This window comes from Oncorhynchus keta, chromosome 23, assembly GCF_023373465.1.
Source record: "Oncorhynchus keta strain PuntledgeMale-10-30-2019 chromosome 23, Oket_V2, whole genome shotgun sequence".
Taxonomy (NCBI): domain Eukaryota; kingdom Metazoa; phylum Chordata; class Actinopteri; order Salmoniformes; family Salmonidae; genus Oncorhynchus; species Oncorhynchus keta.
In genome coordinates, this window is record NC_068443.1 from 22,142,471 (window position 1) to 22,160,681 (window position 18,211).

General features: G+C 42.8%; 1 protein-coding gene across 1 annotated transcript in view; it reads right to left on the reverse strand.

Moving 5' to 3' along the window:
* Nucleotides 1-18,211, reverse strand: part of LOC118402003 (PH domain leucine-rich repeat protein phosphatase 1-like) — a 76,742-nt gene that overhangs the window by 4,680 nt on the left and 53,851 nt on the right. Inside the window, exons 3-11 of the mRNA XM_035799788.2 lie at nt 15,748-15,873; nt 15,054-15,202; nt 12,412-12,558; nt 10,281-10,508; nt 8,766-8,968; nt 8,427-8,487; nt 5,138-5,233; nt 575-730; nt 85-285 (exon numbers count right to left, since the gene is read on the reverse strand). Coding sequence (XP_035655681.1) covers nt 85-285; nt 575-730; nt 5,138-5,233; nt 8,427-8,487; nt 8,766-8,968; nt 10,281-10,508; nt 12,412-12,558; nt 15,054-15,202; nt 15,748-15,873 — 1,367 coding nt within the window. The remainder of the gene's footprint in view (nt 1-84; nt 286-574; nt 731-5,137; nt 5,234-8,426; nt 8,488-8,765; nt 8,969-10,280; nt 10,509-12,411; nt 12,559-15,053; nt 15,203-15,747; nt 15,874-18,211) is intronic.

The window sequence follows — 18,211 nt, forward strand, 5'->3', positions numbered from 1 at the left end:
TAGAAAAAGAAAAATGAGAGTAACAACAGTTATTTTATGCGTGTGTGTGTGTATACAGTATGTAGCCTACATCTATCCACTCACCTGGCAGGGAAGGTGTGCAGGTAGTTGTAGGCCATGTGTAGTACTCGGAGGTGTGTGTGTCCCGTCAGTAAGGAAACACACTTATCAGTCAGTCGGTTGTTGGTGAGGTACAGTTCCTGGAGGATGCTGTTGCTCTCCTCTGATAGGCTGGAGGGAGGCAGGTGCTCGAGCTTATTGGCCGAGGCATTCAGGCACCGCAAACTGAAACAGGAAGTGAGCCCAGGTGTCAGTCTTTCAACCATTACACATATTCTGCCGGGTGTAATAAATTGTCACAGTCAGTATTAACATGTTTAGTCAATAACTGGGTAATAATTGATCTCTTGTCATCATGCTCTATTGAAACAAACACAGGTCATATTTTATCTCATCAATACCAGCATGCCCTGACTAATTGAGGCTGTTCTGATGGCAAAAGGGAGTGCAACTCAATATTAGGAAGGTGCTCCTAATGTTTTGTACACAGTGTATGTCTATAATATTGTGTTACCTGTCAGATTTGAGGAAGAGGTTGCAGGGCAGCTCTGCTAGCTGGTTGTGTTGTACGTCTAACACCTCCAGTAGTGGGCGCTCTACTCTCTCAGGCAGCTTCTGCAGGTGGTTGTGTCCTGCACTCAGCTTCCTCAGACTGCTGCTACACAGCAACCTGCCAGTAGGGGGGAGTGGAGAGACATCAGTATCACAATCAGTAACAGTGTCACTGAAACAATGGGCTGCATCTCAATAGTCAGAGTCAGACAGGGAGAGAAACAAGAGCTGCATCTCAATAGCCTAAAAGTGGCTTCCTCTTCTCCTTTCTGCCATCTGCACTAATAAAAAAAGTTAAGAACAGGAAAGGTGAAATAACAGGGGAGGGTAGTGCTTTTATTTCCTGGGTTCAGTTTCACAAATTTGCAGGTTTTACTGTATAATTCCTTCATTTGTAGACAAATGTCCTCATCTGCTTGCATACACCTCCCCTATATCAAGGTGTTTTGGAGGTTCCATTATGCACTACACTTCTCCACATACTAACTATACCACAGGACAATATAGTCTACCAGTCTAACTGTCTATCCTGCCCTCTATCCACCTTTCAAAGTGACAATAGTGGTAGGTGGATAGTTTGTCCAGATCTGTAATATGCTAACTTGCAATCCTACAAAGCTGCACCAATATAAGTGTAGAGTTCAGGTGCGTCATTGCGCATGAAAGAACAATGAAGACATGAGACACGCAGCTCAAACAGCTTCCCTGTTGATCTTGTTTAGGGACGATACAATTATCTTACCTAGACTTGCCTAGAACACATTGCAATGAATAATTGCATTATTGTTATCAAGCAAGTACAGAATTCTACTCTAGGCTGTAAACGGCAGTGAATATGTTATTTGAATAACGGGGCAAAAGCCCTGTGATTTTAATTTGGATCAGTTGTTAGTCTACTCTCAACAGTTTATAATGGTCTCGAAAGGCAGTGTAGAAGGTCATTCTGGCTGTGTTTTCAGTTCTGATACTGAGAAATGTGCTGTTGCATCATTATTTTCCTAAATCGTCCTATAATAATCTGGCCACATACGCTCCCAGCAGGCCCAGTTATTCAGGAAAGCTTAAAGTAAAGATACACCCATTTTGAATGTTATATTGTTTTTGGTGCATCTCTGAGCAATGTTATATAGATTCTCTGGGTCAAATCATGTTTCCATGTGTATTTGAGATATTACCATTCAAGCATAAAGACATTTGGCCGGTACCACGTAGCATTGAGATAAAGTCGCTCTCACTAAACTGGAAGTGAATATCGAACACGACTTTTAGTTCACAAAAACGTCTATCATACATGTCAGATTTTGAAGACGTCGTCTTCTCTCGAATGAGCCATTGATCATATTTTAGCGATTTTCCTACCCTGAGAAATGAGCGATTTAACAGAGGGTATAACACATTTCTCATATGTCTGCCTCTTCAGTCCAGGGTGCATTGCATGGTCCCGTTGTGAATGTCAGACTCCACTCTGAGGCACATCGATCTGCAGGTTGAACAATGTGAGATTGTAGACTCCTAAATTGGAATTGCAGTTTGTTTAGGAGATTATACAGCTAATTAGCGACATGCTGATATTGACTTTGGTATTATTGTGTGTAGATACGTTTGCTAGCTAGCTCGCTACGTAGCTGGCTAGCCAGCCAGCCCATAGAGAGAGCATTGCATTGTGGGTTTTATAGTCGACTTGAGCTGCAACAAGATTGACAATGATTTTCACATGTTGCTACCAACCTTATTATAACGACAAAATGAAACATTTGTTCACAAAAAACATTGTTCTCACATAGTGTTATTTAACACTAACTAATAGGAATGATTTTTTCGGTGGATTTTGTCCTTTAACGTGCTCTGCCTCTCCAATCCAAGCGGCTATCCCTGGTGCACCTACTGTAGAACCCGTAATCCCTGGTGCACCTACTGTAGAACCCGTAATCCCTGGTGCACCTACTGTAGAACCCGTAATCCCTGGTGCACCTACTGTAGAACCCGTAATCCCTGGTGCACCTACTGTAGAACCCGTAATCCCTGGTGCACCTACTGTAGAACCCGTAATCCCTGGTGCACCTACTGTAGAACCCGTAATCCCTGGTGCACCTACTGTAGAACCCGTAATCCCTGGTGCACCTACTGTAGAACCCGTAATCCCTGGTGCACCTACTGTAGAACCCGTAATCCCTGGTGCACCTACTGTAGAACCCGTAATCCCTGGTGCACCTACTGTAGAACCCGTAATCCCTGGTGCACCTACTGTAGAACCCGTAATCCCTGGTGCACCTACTGTAGAACCCGTAATCCCTGGTGCACCTACTGTAGAACCCGTAATCCCTGGTGCACCTACTGTAGAACCCGTAATCCCTGGTGCACCTACTGTAAAACCCGTAACGCTTCAATATTGGCAAAATATTTGTCATTTAACTTTGAAAATGTATTACATTTTACGTGTGGCATAAACACAACCAGTCACAATCTTTAAAGCTGATTAGGCCACTTAAAAAGTATCCTGTAGGCTACCTGCGTACATTCGTCCCAAATATAATTAAGCATCTAAACTTTTCAGATTGTGGTGTTGAAAACACAAACCATGATGTTGAAGCAGCCAAAGTTGGTATGCTTTGCTTATTGGTTATGGTCCATTGGCACAGATGCCTGTTGTTGGAAAATTTGTTGAATCTTTTAATATAATTATAAATATAGCAGAAACATTTGTGATGGGGGAAGAAATTGCTACAGTTACGTAATCTGGATATTATTTTTGACGATATATAGTATTGACAATATCGCAATACTATTTTGCCGCTAGTTGCCTGTACCTGCACCAAAACTCCTTCATACTGTAGCCTGTTCTCCATCTTCTTTTTATATAGGGATCCCATGTGTTTTCAGCACATTCATTTCCATGGCTGATCAAAACTCATTTTCTTGTCCCTCTGTAGCAAACATATGGTGAGCAATATGTTTGTAACACCAAATCGCAATAAAATCCCCGTATCGAATCGCAATACATATAGAACCATGAGAATAGCAATACATACTGTATTATATCGGCGCCTAGGTATCGTGATAATATTGTACCGTGAGGTCCCTGGCTATTCGCCGCCCTAATAAAAATGTTGAAATCTGATTTCCACCTAACTGATCATTCTCTGCAGCAGGCTCTGATCGTAGTGTACAGAGCATTCGGAAAGTATTCAGACCCTTTTCCAACATTTTGTTATGTTACAGGCTTATTCTAAAATGGATTAAACAGACAAAACCTGAAGCTTCTGGCCCGTAGCCCCGCACAGCATCGACGGCGCCACAAAAGCATGCTGAAGTGGCAAAGTCCATATCCACATTTATAAACACAGAGCTGCTACAGTTGTTACTTGTCGTCGTAAAAAATCATTTTCAATTCATTATATGAGGGGGAAGGGTGTGCACATGCATGTTTTTATAGTACAAGGGGAGAGTCGTTTGAAACTATTTTAAATGTTGGGGGGCACCTCCAGTTGGACCAGCCCTCCCCAGTAAACGGCCCTCGAAATATTTATTTTCAACCCCCCCCAAAAAAAAAAAAAATTTTTTTACATTTGAAACTTTCCGGGAAATCAGTCGGGGTTCTCAACTTACTGTTACGAGATAGAATAGTACAATATCTACATTTGGTTGTGCAGCAGCAGTTTTTACATTGCTATGCTAGAGGTCAGCTATCTAAACTTGTTGTCATGGTTGAATTACCGTCCGGGGGGGCCCCCATTGATTTTGTTAGTCAATCTCAGTCAGAAAACTGCAAACATCTCTCCACCCTATAGCAAAATTGCAGGAAATAAGCTAGCGAATTACATGAAATTGTTATAAAATTGCTAAATATTCTCTCTACCCCATGGTAAAATATATAGAATTGCAGAAAATGTTGATTAAACTACAACATTTTCTATATACCCCATGGCAAAATGTGCAGAATTGCATAAAATTAACTCTAAAATTTGAAAAAATGGTCTCCGCTGTCAAGAGGGAGGGCACTAAGATGTTTTTCTCACAATGTGGGGAGGGGGGGATAGAAAAAGAGAGTTAGAGAGAATGGGATGGTTGGGACTATCAGGTTGATCTATTGTGCTTGGTGAGGGACAGTACTGTCCATGAGCAGGGCACACAGATATGCAATATTCCATTTACTTTCATTGTTCTATACACAATGCCATGTGGCTGGAGGAGTCAATGAGACCACTGGCTGTGTCTGAACAGTTTGAATGAGCATCCTTGTTTCCTTTCCTTGTGTCCTTCCCTCCATGATCACTGATCTGGCAGGACATGAGAGGTTGAATCAACATGGTGGAATACCCAGCCAGTGCTTTGACATTAGTGATTATGAATGGAAGCAGACAAGCTGTTTAAGATAATTGAGACAGAGCCATTGGGAGAATAGAAAGATAGATTTGACAGTAGTGAGACATTGGGAGCAGGGAACATGGAGAGAAACTGACTATGCTGTGAGAGAGAATGTGAGTGAAAGAGAGATATAATGGGAGAGAGTGATAGAGAGACCAACCGTGATGGGAGCTCAGTAACAAGGTTGTGGCTGAGGTCCAGAACTTCTAGTTTCTTTATCTCACACAGCCACTCTGGGACAACCTCCATACGATTCCTACAGAAAGAGAGAGGGTGCGAGAGAGAGAGAGAGGTCAGGTTTGAGGAGACTGTGAGAATGTTGGGTTTAACCTCTTACAGTTGCTGCTCCATATGCGATATGTGACTAGAATGGTGTTGTAAACAACAGTCAACTTTCAGGGACATAAACATGTCTTATATCATCAGAAAGGTTAAATGATTGTTAATCTAACTGCAGTTTCCAATTTACAGTAGCTATTACAGCGAAAAAAAGACAATTATATTGTTTGAGGATAGTGCACAACAACAAAACACTTTTACCAAGGTAACTGGTTTAATAAATTAACCTCTGACGGTAAATAAGGTACATACATTCAGTATTCTTGCTCTGATTTGTCACCCTGAGGGTCCCAGATATAAAATATTGGATAGTTTTGTTTGATAAAATATATTTTTATATCCTAACACGATCCATGTTTTATACAGTGTTTTGCATGAATTTCAACAAAACAACTTGTGAAATCTAATCGGAAAAACATTGTTTAACCTGGTCAAATTCGGTTTCAGTGCAATCCTCAGACACTCTAGAAGGCAAACAAACGTGTTTCATCATTCTACATTACATATTGGCTACACAACACGTCAATTAGCCCATAAAGGTCAGCTATCATTACGCACCAATGAGACTAGCGGTGGTCACTTGATTGACAGTGTCTTGGTCCAATGTCCACCTATCATTTTGAAACATAGCTATCTAGATAGCCAATGAGCTGGACATTCCAGCAGTATGTGAACACCCTTTGTATGACAAACAGCCATCATGCTAGAGCTGTGCACAACAGTGTTCATTCGAAGGGTGAAAGCAAACAGGTAGTTTAAGTTACGCAGCAGTTCGTTCTCTTCCACAAGTGTTTTTGGAAGGAAAATATCCACTTTTAGATAGTAAAATATGTTTTTGCTTCTCATGCTAATGCAGTTGTTCAAATGGTTGCATATTCATATATATACACACACACACACACACACACACACACACACACACACACACACACACACACACACACACACACACACACTTTAAGTCGGAAGTTTACATACACTTAGGTAGGAGTCATTAAAACTAGTTTTTCAACCACTCCACAAATTTCTTGTTAACAAACTATTTGCCATTGGCAAGTCGGTTAGGACATCTACTTGGTGCATGACAAGTCATTTTTCAACCAATTGTTTACAAACAGATTATTTCAGTTAATCACAATTCCAGTGGGTCAGAAGATTACATACACTAAATTGACTGTGCCTTTAAACAGCTTGGAACATTCCCGAAAATGACGTCATGGCTTTAGAAGCTTCTGATAGGCTAATTGACATCATTTGAGTCAATTGGATGTGTACTTGTGGATGTATTTCAAGGCCTACCTTCAAACTCAGTGCCTCTTTGCTTGACATCATGGGAAAATCAAAAGAAATCAGCCAAGACCTCAGAAAAAAAATGTAGATCTCCACAAGTCTGGTTCAATTTCCAAATGCCTGAAGGTACCACGTTCATCTGTACAAACAATAGTACGTAAGTATAAACACCATGGGACCACGCAGCCGCCATATCGCTCAGGAAGAAGATGCGTTCTGTCTCTTAGAGATGAACGTACTTTGGTGCAAAAAGTGTAAATCAATCCCAGAACAGCAAAGGACCTTGTGAAGATGCTGGAGGAAACCGGTACAAAAGTATCTATATCCACAGTAAAACGAGTCCTATATCAACATAACCTGAAAGGCTGCTCAGCAAGGAGGAAGCCACTGCTCCAAAACCAACATAAAAAAGCCTGACTACGGTTTGCAACTGCACATGGGGACAAAGATGGTACTTTTTGGAGAAATGTCCTCTGGTCTGTTGAAACAAAAATAGAACTGTTTGGCCATAATGACCATCGTTATGTTTGGAGGAAAAAGGGAGAGGCTTGCAAGCCAAAGAACACCATCCCAACCGTGAAGCACGGGGGTGGCAGCATCATGTTGTGGGGGTGCTTTGCTGCAGGAGGGACCGGTGCACTTCACAAAATAGATGGCATCATGAGGAAGAACAACTATGTGGATATATTGAAGCAACATCAAGACATCAGTCTGGAAGTTAAAGCTTGGTAGCAAACGGGTCTGCCAAATGGACAATGATCCCAAGCATACTTCCAAAGTTGTGGCAAAATGGCTTAAGGACAACAAAGTCAAGGTATTGGAGTGGCCATCACAAAACCCTGACCTCAATCCCATAGAACATTTGTGGGCAGAACTGAAAAAGCATGTGTGAGCAAGGAGACCTTCAAACCTGACTCAGTTACACCAGCTCTGTCAGGAGGAATGGGCCAAAATTCACCCAACTTATTGTGGGAAGCTTGTGGAAGGCTACCCAAAACGTTTGACCCAAGTTAAACAATTTAAAGGAAATGATACCAAATACTAATTGAGTGTATGTAAACTTCTGACCCACTGGGAATGTGATAAAAGAAATAAAAGCTGAAATAAATCATTCTCTCTTGTATTATTCTGACATTTCCCATTTTTAAAATAAGGTGGTGATCCTAACTGACCTAAGACAGGGAATTTTGTACTAGGATTAAATGTCAGGAATTGTGAAAAACCGATTAAATGTATGTAAACGTCTGACTTCAACTGTATATGTTTTTAGATGTGTGTTGTGTATTTGATGCAGGGCTCACCCCCTGTTAAAATAAAGGTTCAATGAAATAAGTCATAGTAAACTTGAGTTCTAGTGGTAGCATTTTTTTATGTTCTCTACAGCTATGTACTAGAAAATGTATCAATTGACCAATTTGGGCAAACTCGTGAGGGACACCTGAGAGACTTCATACTAAATATTATGTAGCTCTCTCATTCTTGAATGTATGTTGTGGGCAACTTGTAAAGTATCCTTCCTATCTCAATGTATGGCCTTTCCTTTTGCATTTCAAAGATGACGCAAATAGAAAAATAGAAAACACTTTTGTTTTTATCAGATCTATTGTGTTACATTAATGTCACGTCTCCACAAAAAAAGTATTTCCTTTCAAATGGTATCAATAATATGCATATCCCTGCTTCAGGTCCAGAGCTACATGCAGTTAGATTGTCATTTTAGGCGGAAACTGAGATGAAGGGTCCTATCCAGAGGAGGTTTTAAGAGAGTTTGTGTATTTTCAGCAATGTTGAGTGTGTTTATATGAGGGCATTGACCTCACCTGGAGATGTCCATGTAGATGAGGTTGGATGGTACTGGACTGACATCTAGCTCCTGTAGATCTGTAGAAGACAAACAAGAGCACTAAACCACCAGCATGTGTGACATGACAAATGGAACCAGATACTGTAGCTAGGTAGTGACAGAGAAATGCAGTGACGGAGATTGAGAATGGCACAGGCTATTTACAGATCTAGGATCAGTTTCAACTCCCCCAATCCTAACCGTAATTGTTGGTGTGGAAAATGCTAAACTGACCCAAGATCAGTGTCTAGGGGCAACTTAAACCTAAACTATTACAAGTACAGCAGGCATAGATGGACTCTAACTGGGGACTCACCGTTGTTCTGTGCGTAGACAGCCTTGAGCATAGAGCCCTTGGCCTTGAGGGTGACAATGTGGTTCCTCTCACAGTGGAGGACCTCCAGGTGGGGAAACAGGGAGGCATCCAGCTCCTCCAGCCCGTTGTCACGGACATCCAGCTGGGTCACGTGTCTCAGCAGGTCTGGCTCGTCTGGAACCACCACCCGGATCTTATTCAGCCTGATGGCACAGAGGTCAGAGCTCTCACATAACTGTACAGTAGGCAGTATGGTCCGTAGCATAATTAACTCTCCGGACACAGACGTCAGATCAAAATCAATGTCTGTATGGATGGATACTTGATCGAGTTGTCAACTGAAGGGAATTCGATTTGAAATCAACTTTGATGACCGGTTGTCATTTTGTGGTTGACACCTGAGTTTTATTGAAATTAACTCATTAAGTATATTGAATCAATCTTCAATAGATAGTCTGATATTTCATATAGGATGTGTGACTTAACAAAGGTAGTGAGGTCTCCTCTCCTATACTTCAGGTTTAACGTCTGACCTCAACGGCCCTATCAGTGTGTATTCACCATCAGGGTTACTCATTAACTGACCTGACACGTGGCACATTTCTAAGTTTTTTTGTACAAGACTGGAAAAAGCTGCACCCACCGACAAAAAGAACAGAACAGACCACATCTCACCATCATCATCTCTATCTACACTCATGTGTGATCTTTGGTCCTGAGCTTGAGAACATGATCTAGAGAAAATACACATTATCTCCTAACACTGTGAGGAGTGATGTATTAACTAGACAAATAATGTTAAGTCACTCAAGGTCTGCTCTTTGCCAAGCAGGAGGGAGAACACCGCTCTAGTAATAATTACGAGACTTTCCGAACTGACTGTTTAGCCTGGTTCCAAGCTAACGGTCTGTTTAGGGTGGTTCTGTTCCATACTGACTGTTTATTTAGCCTGATTCTGTGAGATCATCTGATCCTAGACCTGTGGTTAAAGGCAACATGTACCTTGACCTCTGTGTCTTTGCCCGTTTAGTCTGGTTCTGTCCCATACCGATTGTCTGTTTAGCCTGGTTCTGTTTCATAGTGACTGTCCGTTTGTCTGGTTTTCGACTCATACAGCATAGCTTCCTCTCAGTTTGAGTTGTGCAATAGAGATGCTGTAACTCCAGTCAAATGTGTCTACACATGGATGGGATTATAAGCACTGTGTGATTGGATTGTGACCAAAATCAGTGAGATGAAATGTTTCCCTCCAGGTGTTTAGACGTGATTCCGGCTAGGTATACATTGTGATCAGATCACAAGACGCTTGGTGTTCATCTTGTGACCAAGTCTCCATGCATCTGCCATTTCTGTACATGCAATGGGGAAAAAAAATGTGACACCAGATGGTTTGGGCTGGGTGCAAAGCCTGTTATCTGCATATTATGAAGATACACTGTGACTGGAGATAGGATCTGAATAAAGAGTGCAAGAGTGTCTCTGCCTGCTTGCCTGTCTATCTATCTAGCCGCATACCGTAGGTCGACATGTTTGAACCGGAGCAGTCTGAAGCTCTGCAGCACCAGTGTGTCCAGGCTGTTTCCAGCCATACACAGTCTCTCCATGGAGGTCAGCTGCTCCAGCACCTGGGGCACGTGGGTAAACTGGTTGAAGGACAGGCCCAGGTAGCCCAGTCTCTGGAGAGAGCCCAGCTCACTGGGTAACTCACTCAGACAGTTACCGTCCAGGAGAAACGTCTGCAGACTGAAGGGAGAGAGAGAGAGAGAGAGAGACGGAAGGGAGAGCATGGTGTGAGTAGATAGCACTTTAACTTCATGTGAAAAACGTCTTAATGCATCAGAATGACTCTGCACATAGAAGAAGCGTTATATAGTTCAGAGGGTGCGGGTATTATTATAATTATTATTATTATTATAATATAGGGTGCGGGTGCCCCCAGCTTTAAAAAGTTAAGAGCACAACAAAACATTTACGGAGCACCAGAAAATAATAATACATGTTTTATTTGATTGCATATAGCCTCTTAGGCTTATACTGTATGAATTAAAGCTACTTTTGAAGTGCACTTTGTACCCTAGAATCATATATGTAACCCTGTAAAGACATTTTTATACAAAAACCTGTCACAGAAGTTACAAAATTCATTGGTGGAATATTAGGTTTCTACATCGTGTACAAGCACTATTTATATATTGATGCATTACATTGAAAATTGAACACTGTCTCTTTAAGTAAGTCAAGTTTGTGAGTGACAATATCCAAGAGATCTGTCATTCATTAATTTCCTATGACAGAGGGTTTACTCTGCCCAAAATCTATTCGTGAAAATAAGTCCACAAAGTGCGCAATTTTGGTATGGTGGATGATGAGTGTCGAATTTGGGCAACAAAACATGTAATCTCTAATTTTCTACGTGAACCTTATTTGATCGAATATAAGTTTCATAATGGTTAGGTTGTTGCAAATGCAGTGAATTAAGGGGACGCACGTGGCATTTCAGAAACGTTATATCCGAGTGGTGCTGATTGTTCACACGCGTATTTTCCCATATAGACACATCCAATGTGTTTCAATCAAATCAAGTACATGCACTGAGCTTGTCTGATGCTTTAAGCGCACTGTATGATTAAATAATTAAGACACAAATTACTTGAGGGAGTCCGACCGCAATTCATTTGATTGTGCTGGGCCGCACTCAGACTTGCTGCGCTGTGTTTAAAAAAGAAAGTGACAGCGAGTGACTGTTACTAACACGAGTTGCCTCTCTCCTCCATGCTGCAGCCACCACCACATAACAGCACCGTCACACTGTCCGGGTTGCTGAAGCTGCAACATAATTACATCCATTTCTGACTGAAACTATCTGTTACTGAAATCCCTCATTTGAGAGAACACACAATTTTACAAATCAGTTCAGATTTTTCTGAACATTTCTCTTGTTCTTTCAGGAATCCCTGTCCAATGCATGGTGATCAAGTACAAATCAAAAGAGCTTCATTAAACTGTTAAGTCCCTTTTGAACACCGTTCTTCACCACATTCTGATACTAAGGTCAACCTCGCTACAGCCAGTAGGTGGCAGCATTAGCATTGAGGCCGAGAGGGCTTATTGGGGAAGCCATAGGCTGTTTTCCAGATCCTTCCATCATATGAGAGGAGAGGTGCTCAGCTATGCTGCTGCTGAGAGGAAGCACGCATCACCTTATCACAGTCTCTCTCTCCTGTCCTAGATTAATGCCCAACTCTGAACTACTATCCCTTTTCCCCTGTCAGATCATCAGGCAATAACCTCTAAAATATTTATTGTATTTCATATATTCATAACATTTCAGAGAGCCTCCTGACGGTGTCTGAAGTAGATGGAAACTGCCCCTAACCACTGATACAGGGTCAAATATGTCTTCTTCTTTAGGAGGTTAGGGGTGAGGTCATCTGATCCTAGAACTGTGGTTAAGGGTGACATCTACCTCGACATCTATGTATATTCCCTCTGACCCCTTGTATATGTGTCCCAAATATCACCCCATGAAGTTAACTCCGCAGGCTCTGGTCTGAAGCATCACACACTATGGTAAATAGGGTGCCATGGGAAGGAGCCTGTGTCTCTGTATATGCCCCCTGACCCCTAGACACTTCTGGAATCTTACTTGGTCATGGATCCCACAGCTTGGTCCACATTGGTCAGGTAGTTACAGCTGAGGTTGACCTCGGTGAGGGTGGAGATGTCACAGATGGCCATGGGGAACTGACCCAGCTGGTTATTAGACAGGTTGAGGCTCCGCAAACGAGAGAACCTGTCAGAGAGATATAGAAGAGAGGGGTGGTGGTGAGAGGAGAGCGAAAAGAGATGTGGGTAGAGAGAAAGAAGTCAGTGGTCTGACTCCATGTCAGCGGTCTGACTCCATGTCAGCGGTCTGACTCCATGTCAGCGGTCTGACTCCATGTCAGCGGTCTGACTCCATGTCAGCGGTCTGACTCCATGTCAGCGGTCTGACTCCATGTCAGCGGTCTGACTCCATGTCAGCGGTCTGACTCCATGTCAGCGGTCTGACTCCATGTCAGCGGTCTGACTCCATGTCAGCGGTCTGACTCAACAGTTGAAAAGAAAATAGAAACAGCACATCATAGTGGAAACTTTCACATTGTCATGTTGAGAACAAGCAGAGCTTGTTGTCAGTAGCAACATCAGAGGCAAGTGGCATTTGGCTTAATGTCCTATAGTAGATCAGTGACCTTCAGTCAAGTCATCCCTAGGGGACGGGAGGATATATAACCCACCCCTCATGGGCCGTTTGCCATGTTAGCATCAAAGCTGATAACCTCACAGACAAGTCTGCTGCCTTTTAGTCTGGTAATGCATTCAATTGCACACACACACACACACACACACACACACACACACACACACACACACACACACACACACACACACACACACACACACACACACAGGCAGGCAGGCACGCACACACGTGCACACACACACGCTCGTAGGCAGGCACGCACAAACATGCTCGCAGGCAGGCACACCCTTCATCATTTGTTAGGAGGGAAAGGGAAGCTAGATGACAGGGGTACTGATTTGCATGGCAATTTAATTCCAGCTAAGTGAGGGAGGCCAGGAGGCTGGGACAGAGAGGGAGAGAGAGAGAAAAGACACTACCTGTGTAGTCATCATCTCACACCATCTTTTTTCATTACTACCATTCCTCTCGCTCTCCACTATTGTATATACAATACTCATTAGTACAAAACTGTCTGTGTCTGACCAGCAGGGATGCTCTGTAGCAATTAAACTCTCATACATAAACAACCACATCTTTTGGGCACCAAACTAGCAGCTTTTCATCTGTCATGTCTGTCTTTTAAATGGTAATTATCCCCAGAATATGAAACAGCAAATCATTATATGCCATGCCAGAGCCTCATTTCATCTTGAACCTGTCGGTCCTGGCACATACAGATGTTCTCTCATCATTTGATCAGTCTGTTGTTGTAACAGGAAATGCAAACTTGTAGTATATTAAAGGCTTCTAAAGTTTCTCATTTCCACTTAATTGTCAGACTTGATTTGCCCAAACAAAAAAATGTATCAACCCCTCCAAAAATGTCCATGAGTTATTATCCACATAATATTTCACATTTCCTGTTGCTGAAAGATTATTTTCCTGCTGTGAGAAGCTGGTCAAATGAAGAGAGCAAATGTGTATTCAGAGTCGGAAGGGCAAATTCACACACTACTCTAATCTGCAATGATCAAACAGGAACCCACTGTTTCAGGATTCTCCAGGCCCCAGTTCTGCAGCCTTCAACCAACCTCACACACACAAACCAATATACTCTCTCTCACACACAACCCAATATACTCTCTCACACACATACAATTCCCCACTCTGCTCTTCTCTCAGAGTACAAGGACACGCACGTGCAGTTAAATGGCAAATCATTTTCTGGCTAGTATCCGAAAATGGGCTGTGACTGGTGTGTACGCACACACACACACACACACACACACACACACACACACACACACACACACACACACACACACACACACACACACACACACACAGTATGTCTTGGCTGTATGCTTTAATCTGGGGCTAGCCACTGCCGAGTCCGTTCTGGGATTCAGGGAAAATGGAAAGAGAGCCTGGATGTGACACAGGCTTTTGGACGTTAACATAGCGACACTCCATTTTAACTCCTCCTTCACATTTACTGGATTGGTTGGACAGTGCAGGACCTTCCCAGACATTTTTTTCTTCAGGTCAAGACCAGTATGTGGGGGATCTACTTTCAGGCGTTTCTTTTACACCTGCTATGTTAGGTTAATCTGGGGCCAGATGGTGCCCTCTGAGGAGTACTGAGAGGGAGAGTGAAGGAGAGAGGCAGGCCATATTAAAAGCCTCCCTGCAGAGGCAGACAGGTCTGGGCTACTCTAGTAGACAAACCAACCCAACTAGAACCTGTCCTGACCAACCCAGCTCAGGCCAGCCTTACCCTGCCCAGCTCTACTAGGCCTTGTCCTAAGCCAACTGACTGACACTACCCTATTCATTCATCTTAAGCCCAGCACTATTCTGACAAATCCACTCCAATTTAGGCTAGTCCAGTCTAGTCGAGCACAGTCTAGCTCCAGCCCTACCTTATTGTGGCCCAGCCAAACCATGCTATACCCAGATCCGTCAAGGCAATGCAACCTTACCAGGCCAAGCCTAGTACCAGGCCATAAAACTAATCTCATATAATTCCAGCCCAGACCTTTCCCCTGGATGGTACCACCTACCTCTGTAGCTGGTGTAGACGGTGGTCTGTGGGGAGGAAGTTGTGTTTGAGGTTGAGGTGGGTGAGGTCCTGGCTGTAGAAGAGGTTGGGAGGCAGCTGCTCCAGACTGCAGCAGGACAAGTCCACAGAGTTGATCCTCTGGGACACCATCTGACTCACCGGGGGAGGGGATGGAAAGAAAGGGAAACCTGGTGTCAAACATGATTATCTCCACTGCTGGGATGTGTGTGTGTGTCAAGCTTTTTAAAATGAGAAAGTCAGGATGTCAACCGTGAGTGAGACAGGACCAAACAGGCCACATACTATCTACTGCACATCTACTGCTGTCTGTCATAGTGGCCCATCCTACTGCATACTTAATCCAGTTCCGCAATACTCGCCTTACCTCCGTACTCTACAATACTCCCCACACTAAACATGATTAACTAGCTACTCTACAGTCTGTGATTTGTGCTTGTGCCACTCCTCCTCCTAGTTCCAGGTTCTATTCTGAGTGTTCCCCTGGGCTTCCATGACATGCTCGTCCCTGATAATATTTAGAAAATAGGTTCTGGCTTTGGCCTACATCACTTTAGATGAGGAAGAGGAGAGATCGTGAGAGAGTGAGCATATATGTGTTACACCTCTGGCAGCTATTGTGGATCTCATATTGTGCCACTCAGAGCTGTACTCCTCTGCACACTGTGTGAATGTACCTTAGCTGCGTGTCTATGCCAGCGCAGGTGTTCAGTGAAGCTGTCAAAGCTGACATAGTAGGTCTGGCTCTGGGGCCCTGCTGAGCTGAACGACAGGGAGTGGCTGTGCTTCTTCACCTCCTCCACCTGCACACACACCGTTAGGGCAAGAGAAAACACACACACACCTTCAGGGTAAGACATACAGCTGAATTCGATAGTTTACATACACTTAGGTTGGAGTCATTAAAACTTGTTTTTCAACCACTCCACAAATTTCTTGCTAACAACCTATAGTTTTGGAAAGTCGGTTAGAACATCTATTTGGTCCCTGAGCCAAGTCATTTTTCCTACAATTGTTTACAGACAGTCTATTTCACTTATAATTCACTGCATGACAATTCCAGTACTTCAGAAGTTTACATACACTAAGTTGACTGTGCCTTTAAACAGCTTGGAAAATTCCCGAAAATTATGTTATGGCTTTAGAAGCTTCTGATAGGCTAATTAACATCATTTGAGTCAATTGGAGATGTACCTGTGGATGTATTTCAAGGCCTACCTTCAAACTCAGTGCCTCTTTGCTTGACTCAAAAACAAAATTGTAGATCTCCAAGTCTGATTCATCCTTGTGAGCAATTTCCAAATGCCTAAAGGTACCACATTCATCTGTACAAGCAATAGTATGCAAGTATAGACACCATACGACCACGCAGCTGTCATACCGCTCAGGAAGGAGACGCGTTCTGTCTCCTAGAGATGAACATACTTTGGTGCGAAAAGTGCAAATCAATCCCAGAACAGCAGCAAAAGGACCTTGTGAATATGCTGGAGGAAACGGGTACAAAAGTATCTATATCCACAGTAAAACGAGTCCTATATCGACATAACCTGAAAGGCCGCTCAGCAAGGAAGAAGCCACTGCTCCAAAACCAACAAACAAGCCAGACTATGGTTTGCAACTGCACATGGGGACAAAGATTGTACTCTTTGGAGAAATGTCCTCTGGTCTGAAACAAAAATAGAACTGTTTGGCCATAATGACCACCGTTATGTTTGGAGGAAAAAGGGGGAGGCTCGCAAGTGAAGAACACCATACCAACAGTGAAGCATGGGGGTGGCAGCATCATGTTGTGGGGGTGCTTTGCTGCAGGAGGGACTGGTGCACTTCACAAAATAGATGGCATTATGAGGAGGGAACAATTATGTGGATATATTGAAGCAACATCAAGACATCAGTCAGTTCAAGCTTGGTCACAAATGGGTATTCCAAATGGATAGTGTCCCCAAGCATACTTCCAAAGTTGTGGCAAAATGGCTTAAGGACAACAAAGTCAAGGTATTGGAGTGGCTATCACAAAGCCTTGTAGATAATGTGTAGGCAGAACTGAAAAAGTGTGCACGAGCAAGGAGGCCTACAAACATGACTCAGTTACACCAGGTCTGTCAAGAGGAATGGGCCAAAATTCACCAAACTTATTGTGGGAAGCTTGTGGAAGACTACCCAAAACATTTGACCCAAGTTAAACAATTTAAAGGCAATGCTACCAAATACTAATTGAGTGTATGTAAACTTCTGACTCAATGGGAATGTGATGAAAGAGAAAAAGCTGAAATAAATCAGTCTACTGTTATTCTGACATTTCACATTCTTAAAATAAAGTGGTGATCGTAACTGACCTAAGACAGGGAATTTTTACTAGGATAAGATGTCAGGAATTGTGGAAAACCGAGTTTAAATGTATTTGGCTAAGGTGTATGTACACTTCCGACTTCAACTGTACACTCAATGTAAGATAAATAGAAGATGAACAGACATTTGTATAACCATTGGCTGAAAACAAATAGAGTTTGACAAGACATAAGACAACATACACACCTTTTAGGTTTAGACACACAAAGCTAAACATCTTTAGGGCCACTGACTGAACAAAGAACACACACACAGACGCCCACACATTGAGGGAGAGATCATTTGTGTGACTGTTCTTGTCTCAGTGTACCAGTGTATTGTTATTTGTCATGTTTTTGTGGACCCAAGGAAGAGTAACTGCTGTTTCGGCAAAAGCTAATGGGGATCCGAATAAACCAATAATAACCCAGGGACTTTTCAGTAGACCAGACAATCCCTATTTGTGAATCTCTTCTATTTAACAGATCTCTGTTTCGTGACATCAGCAGCAGAGATTAAGATGTTCATATTAAATGGCCTTAGTCTGCAATTTTCCGTCAAGCGTAAATATAGACACACACGAACATGTATGCACATGTAGATAGGATTATAATTGCATACGCAAACACACTGTGGAGATGAATGGTGATCTAGAGGTTGTGTCTTGTGCATGACATGATGATTGAGCTGTGGATGTGGTGGGATGTGGACAGTCCTTTGTATAGCTAGCTACAGTGTGAGGCAGGGTGATCGAAAGCCTCTTTCAGGAGGGCCCTTAGGGCTGATTCAATGGGCCGGTCTATGCTTCCCTGC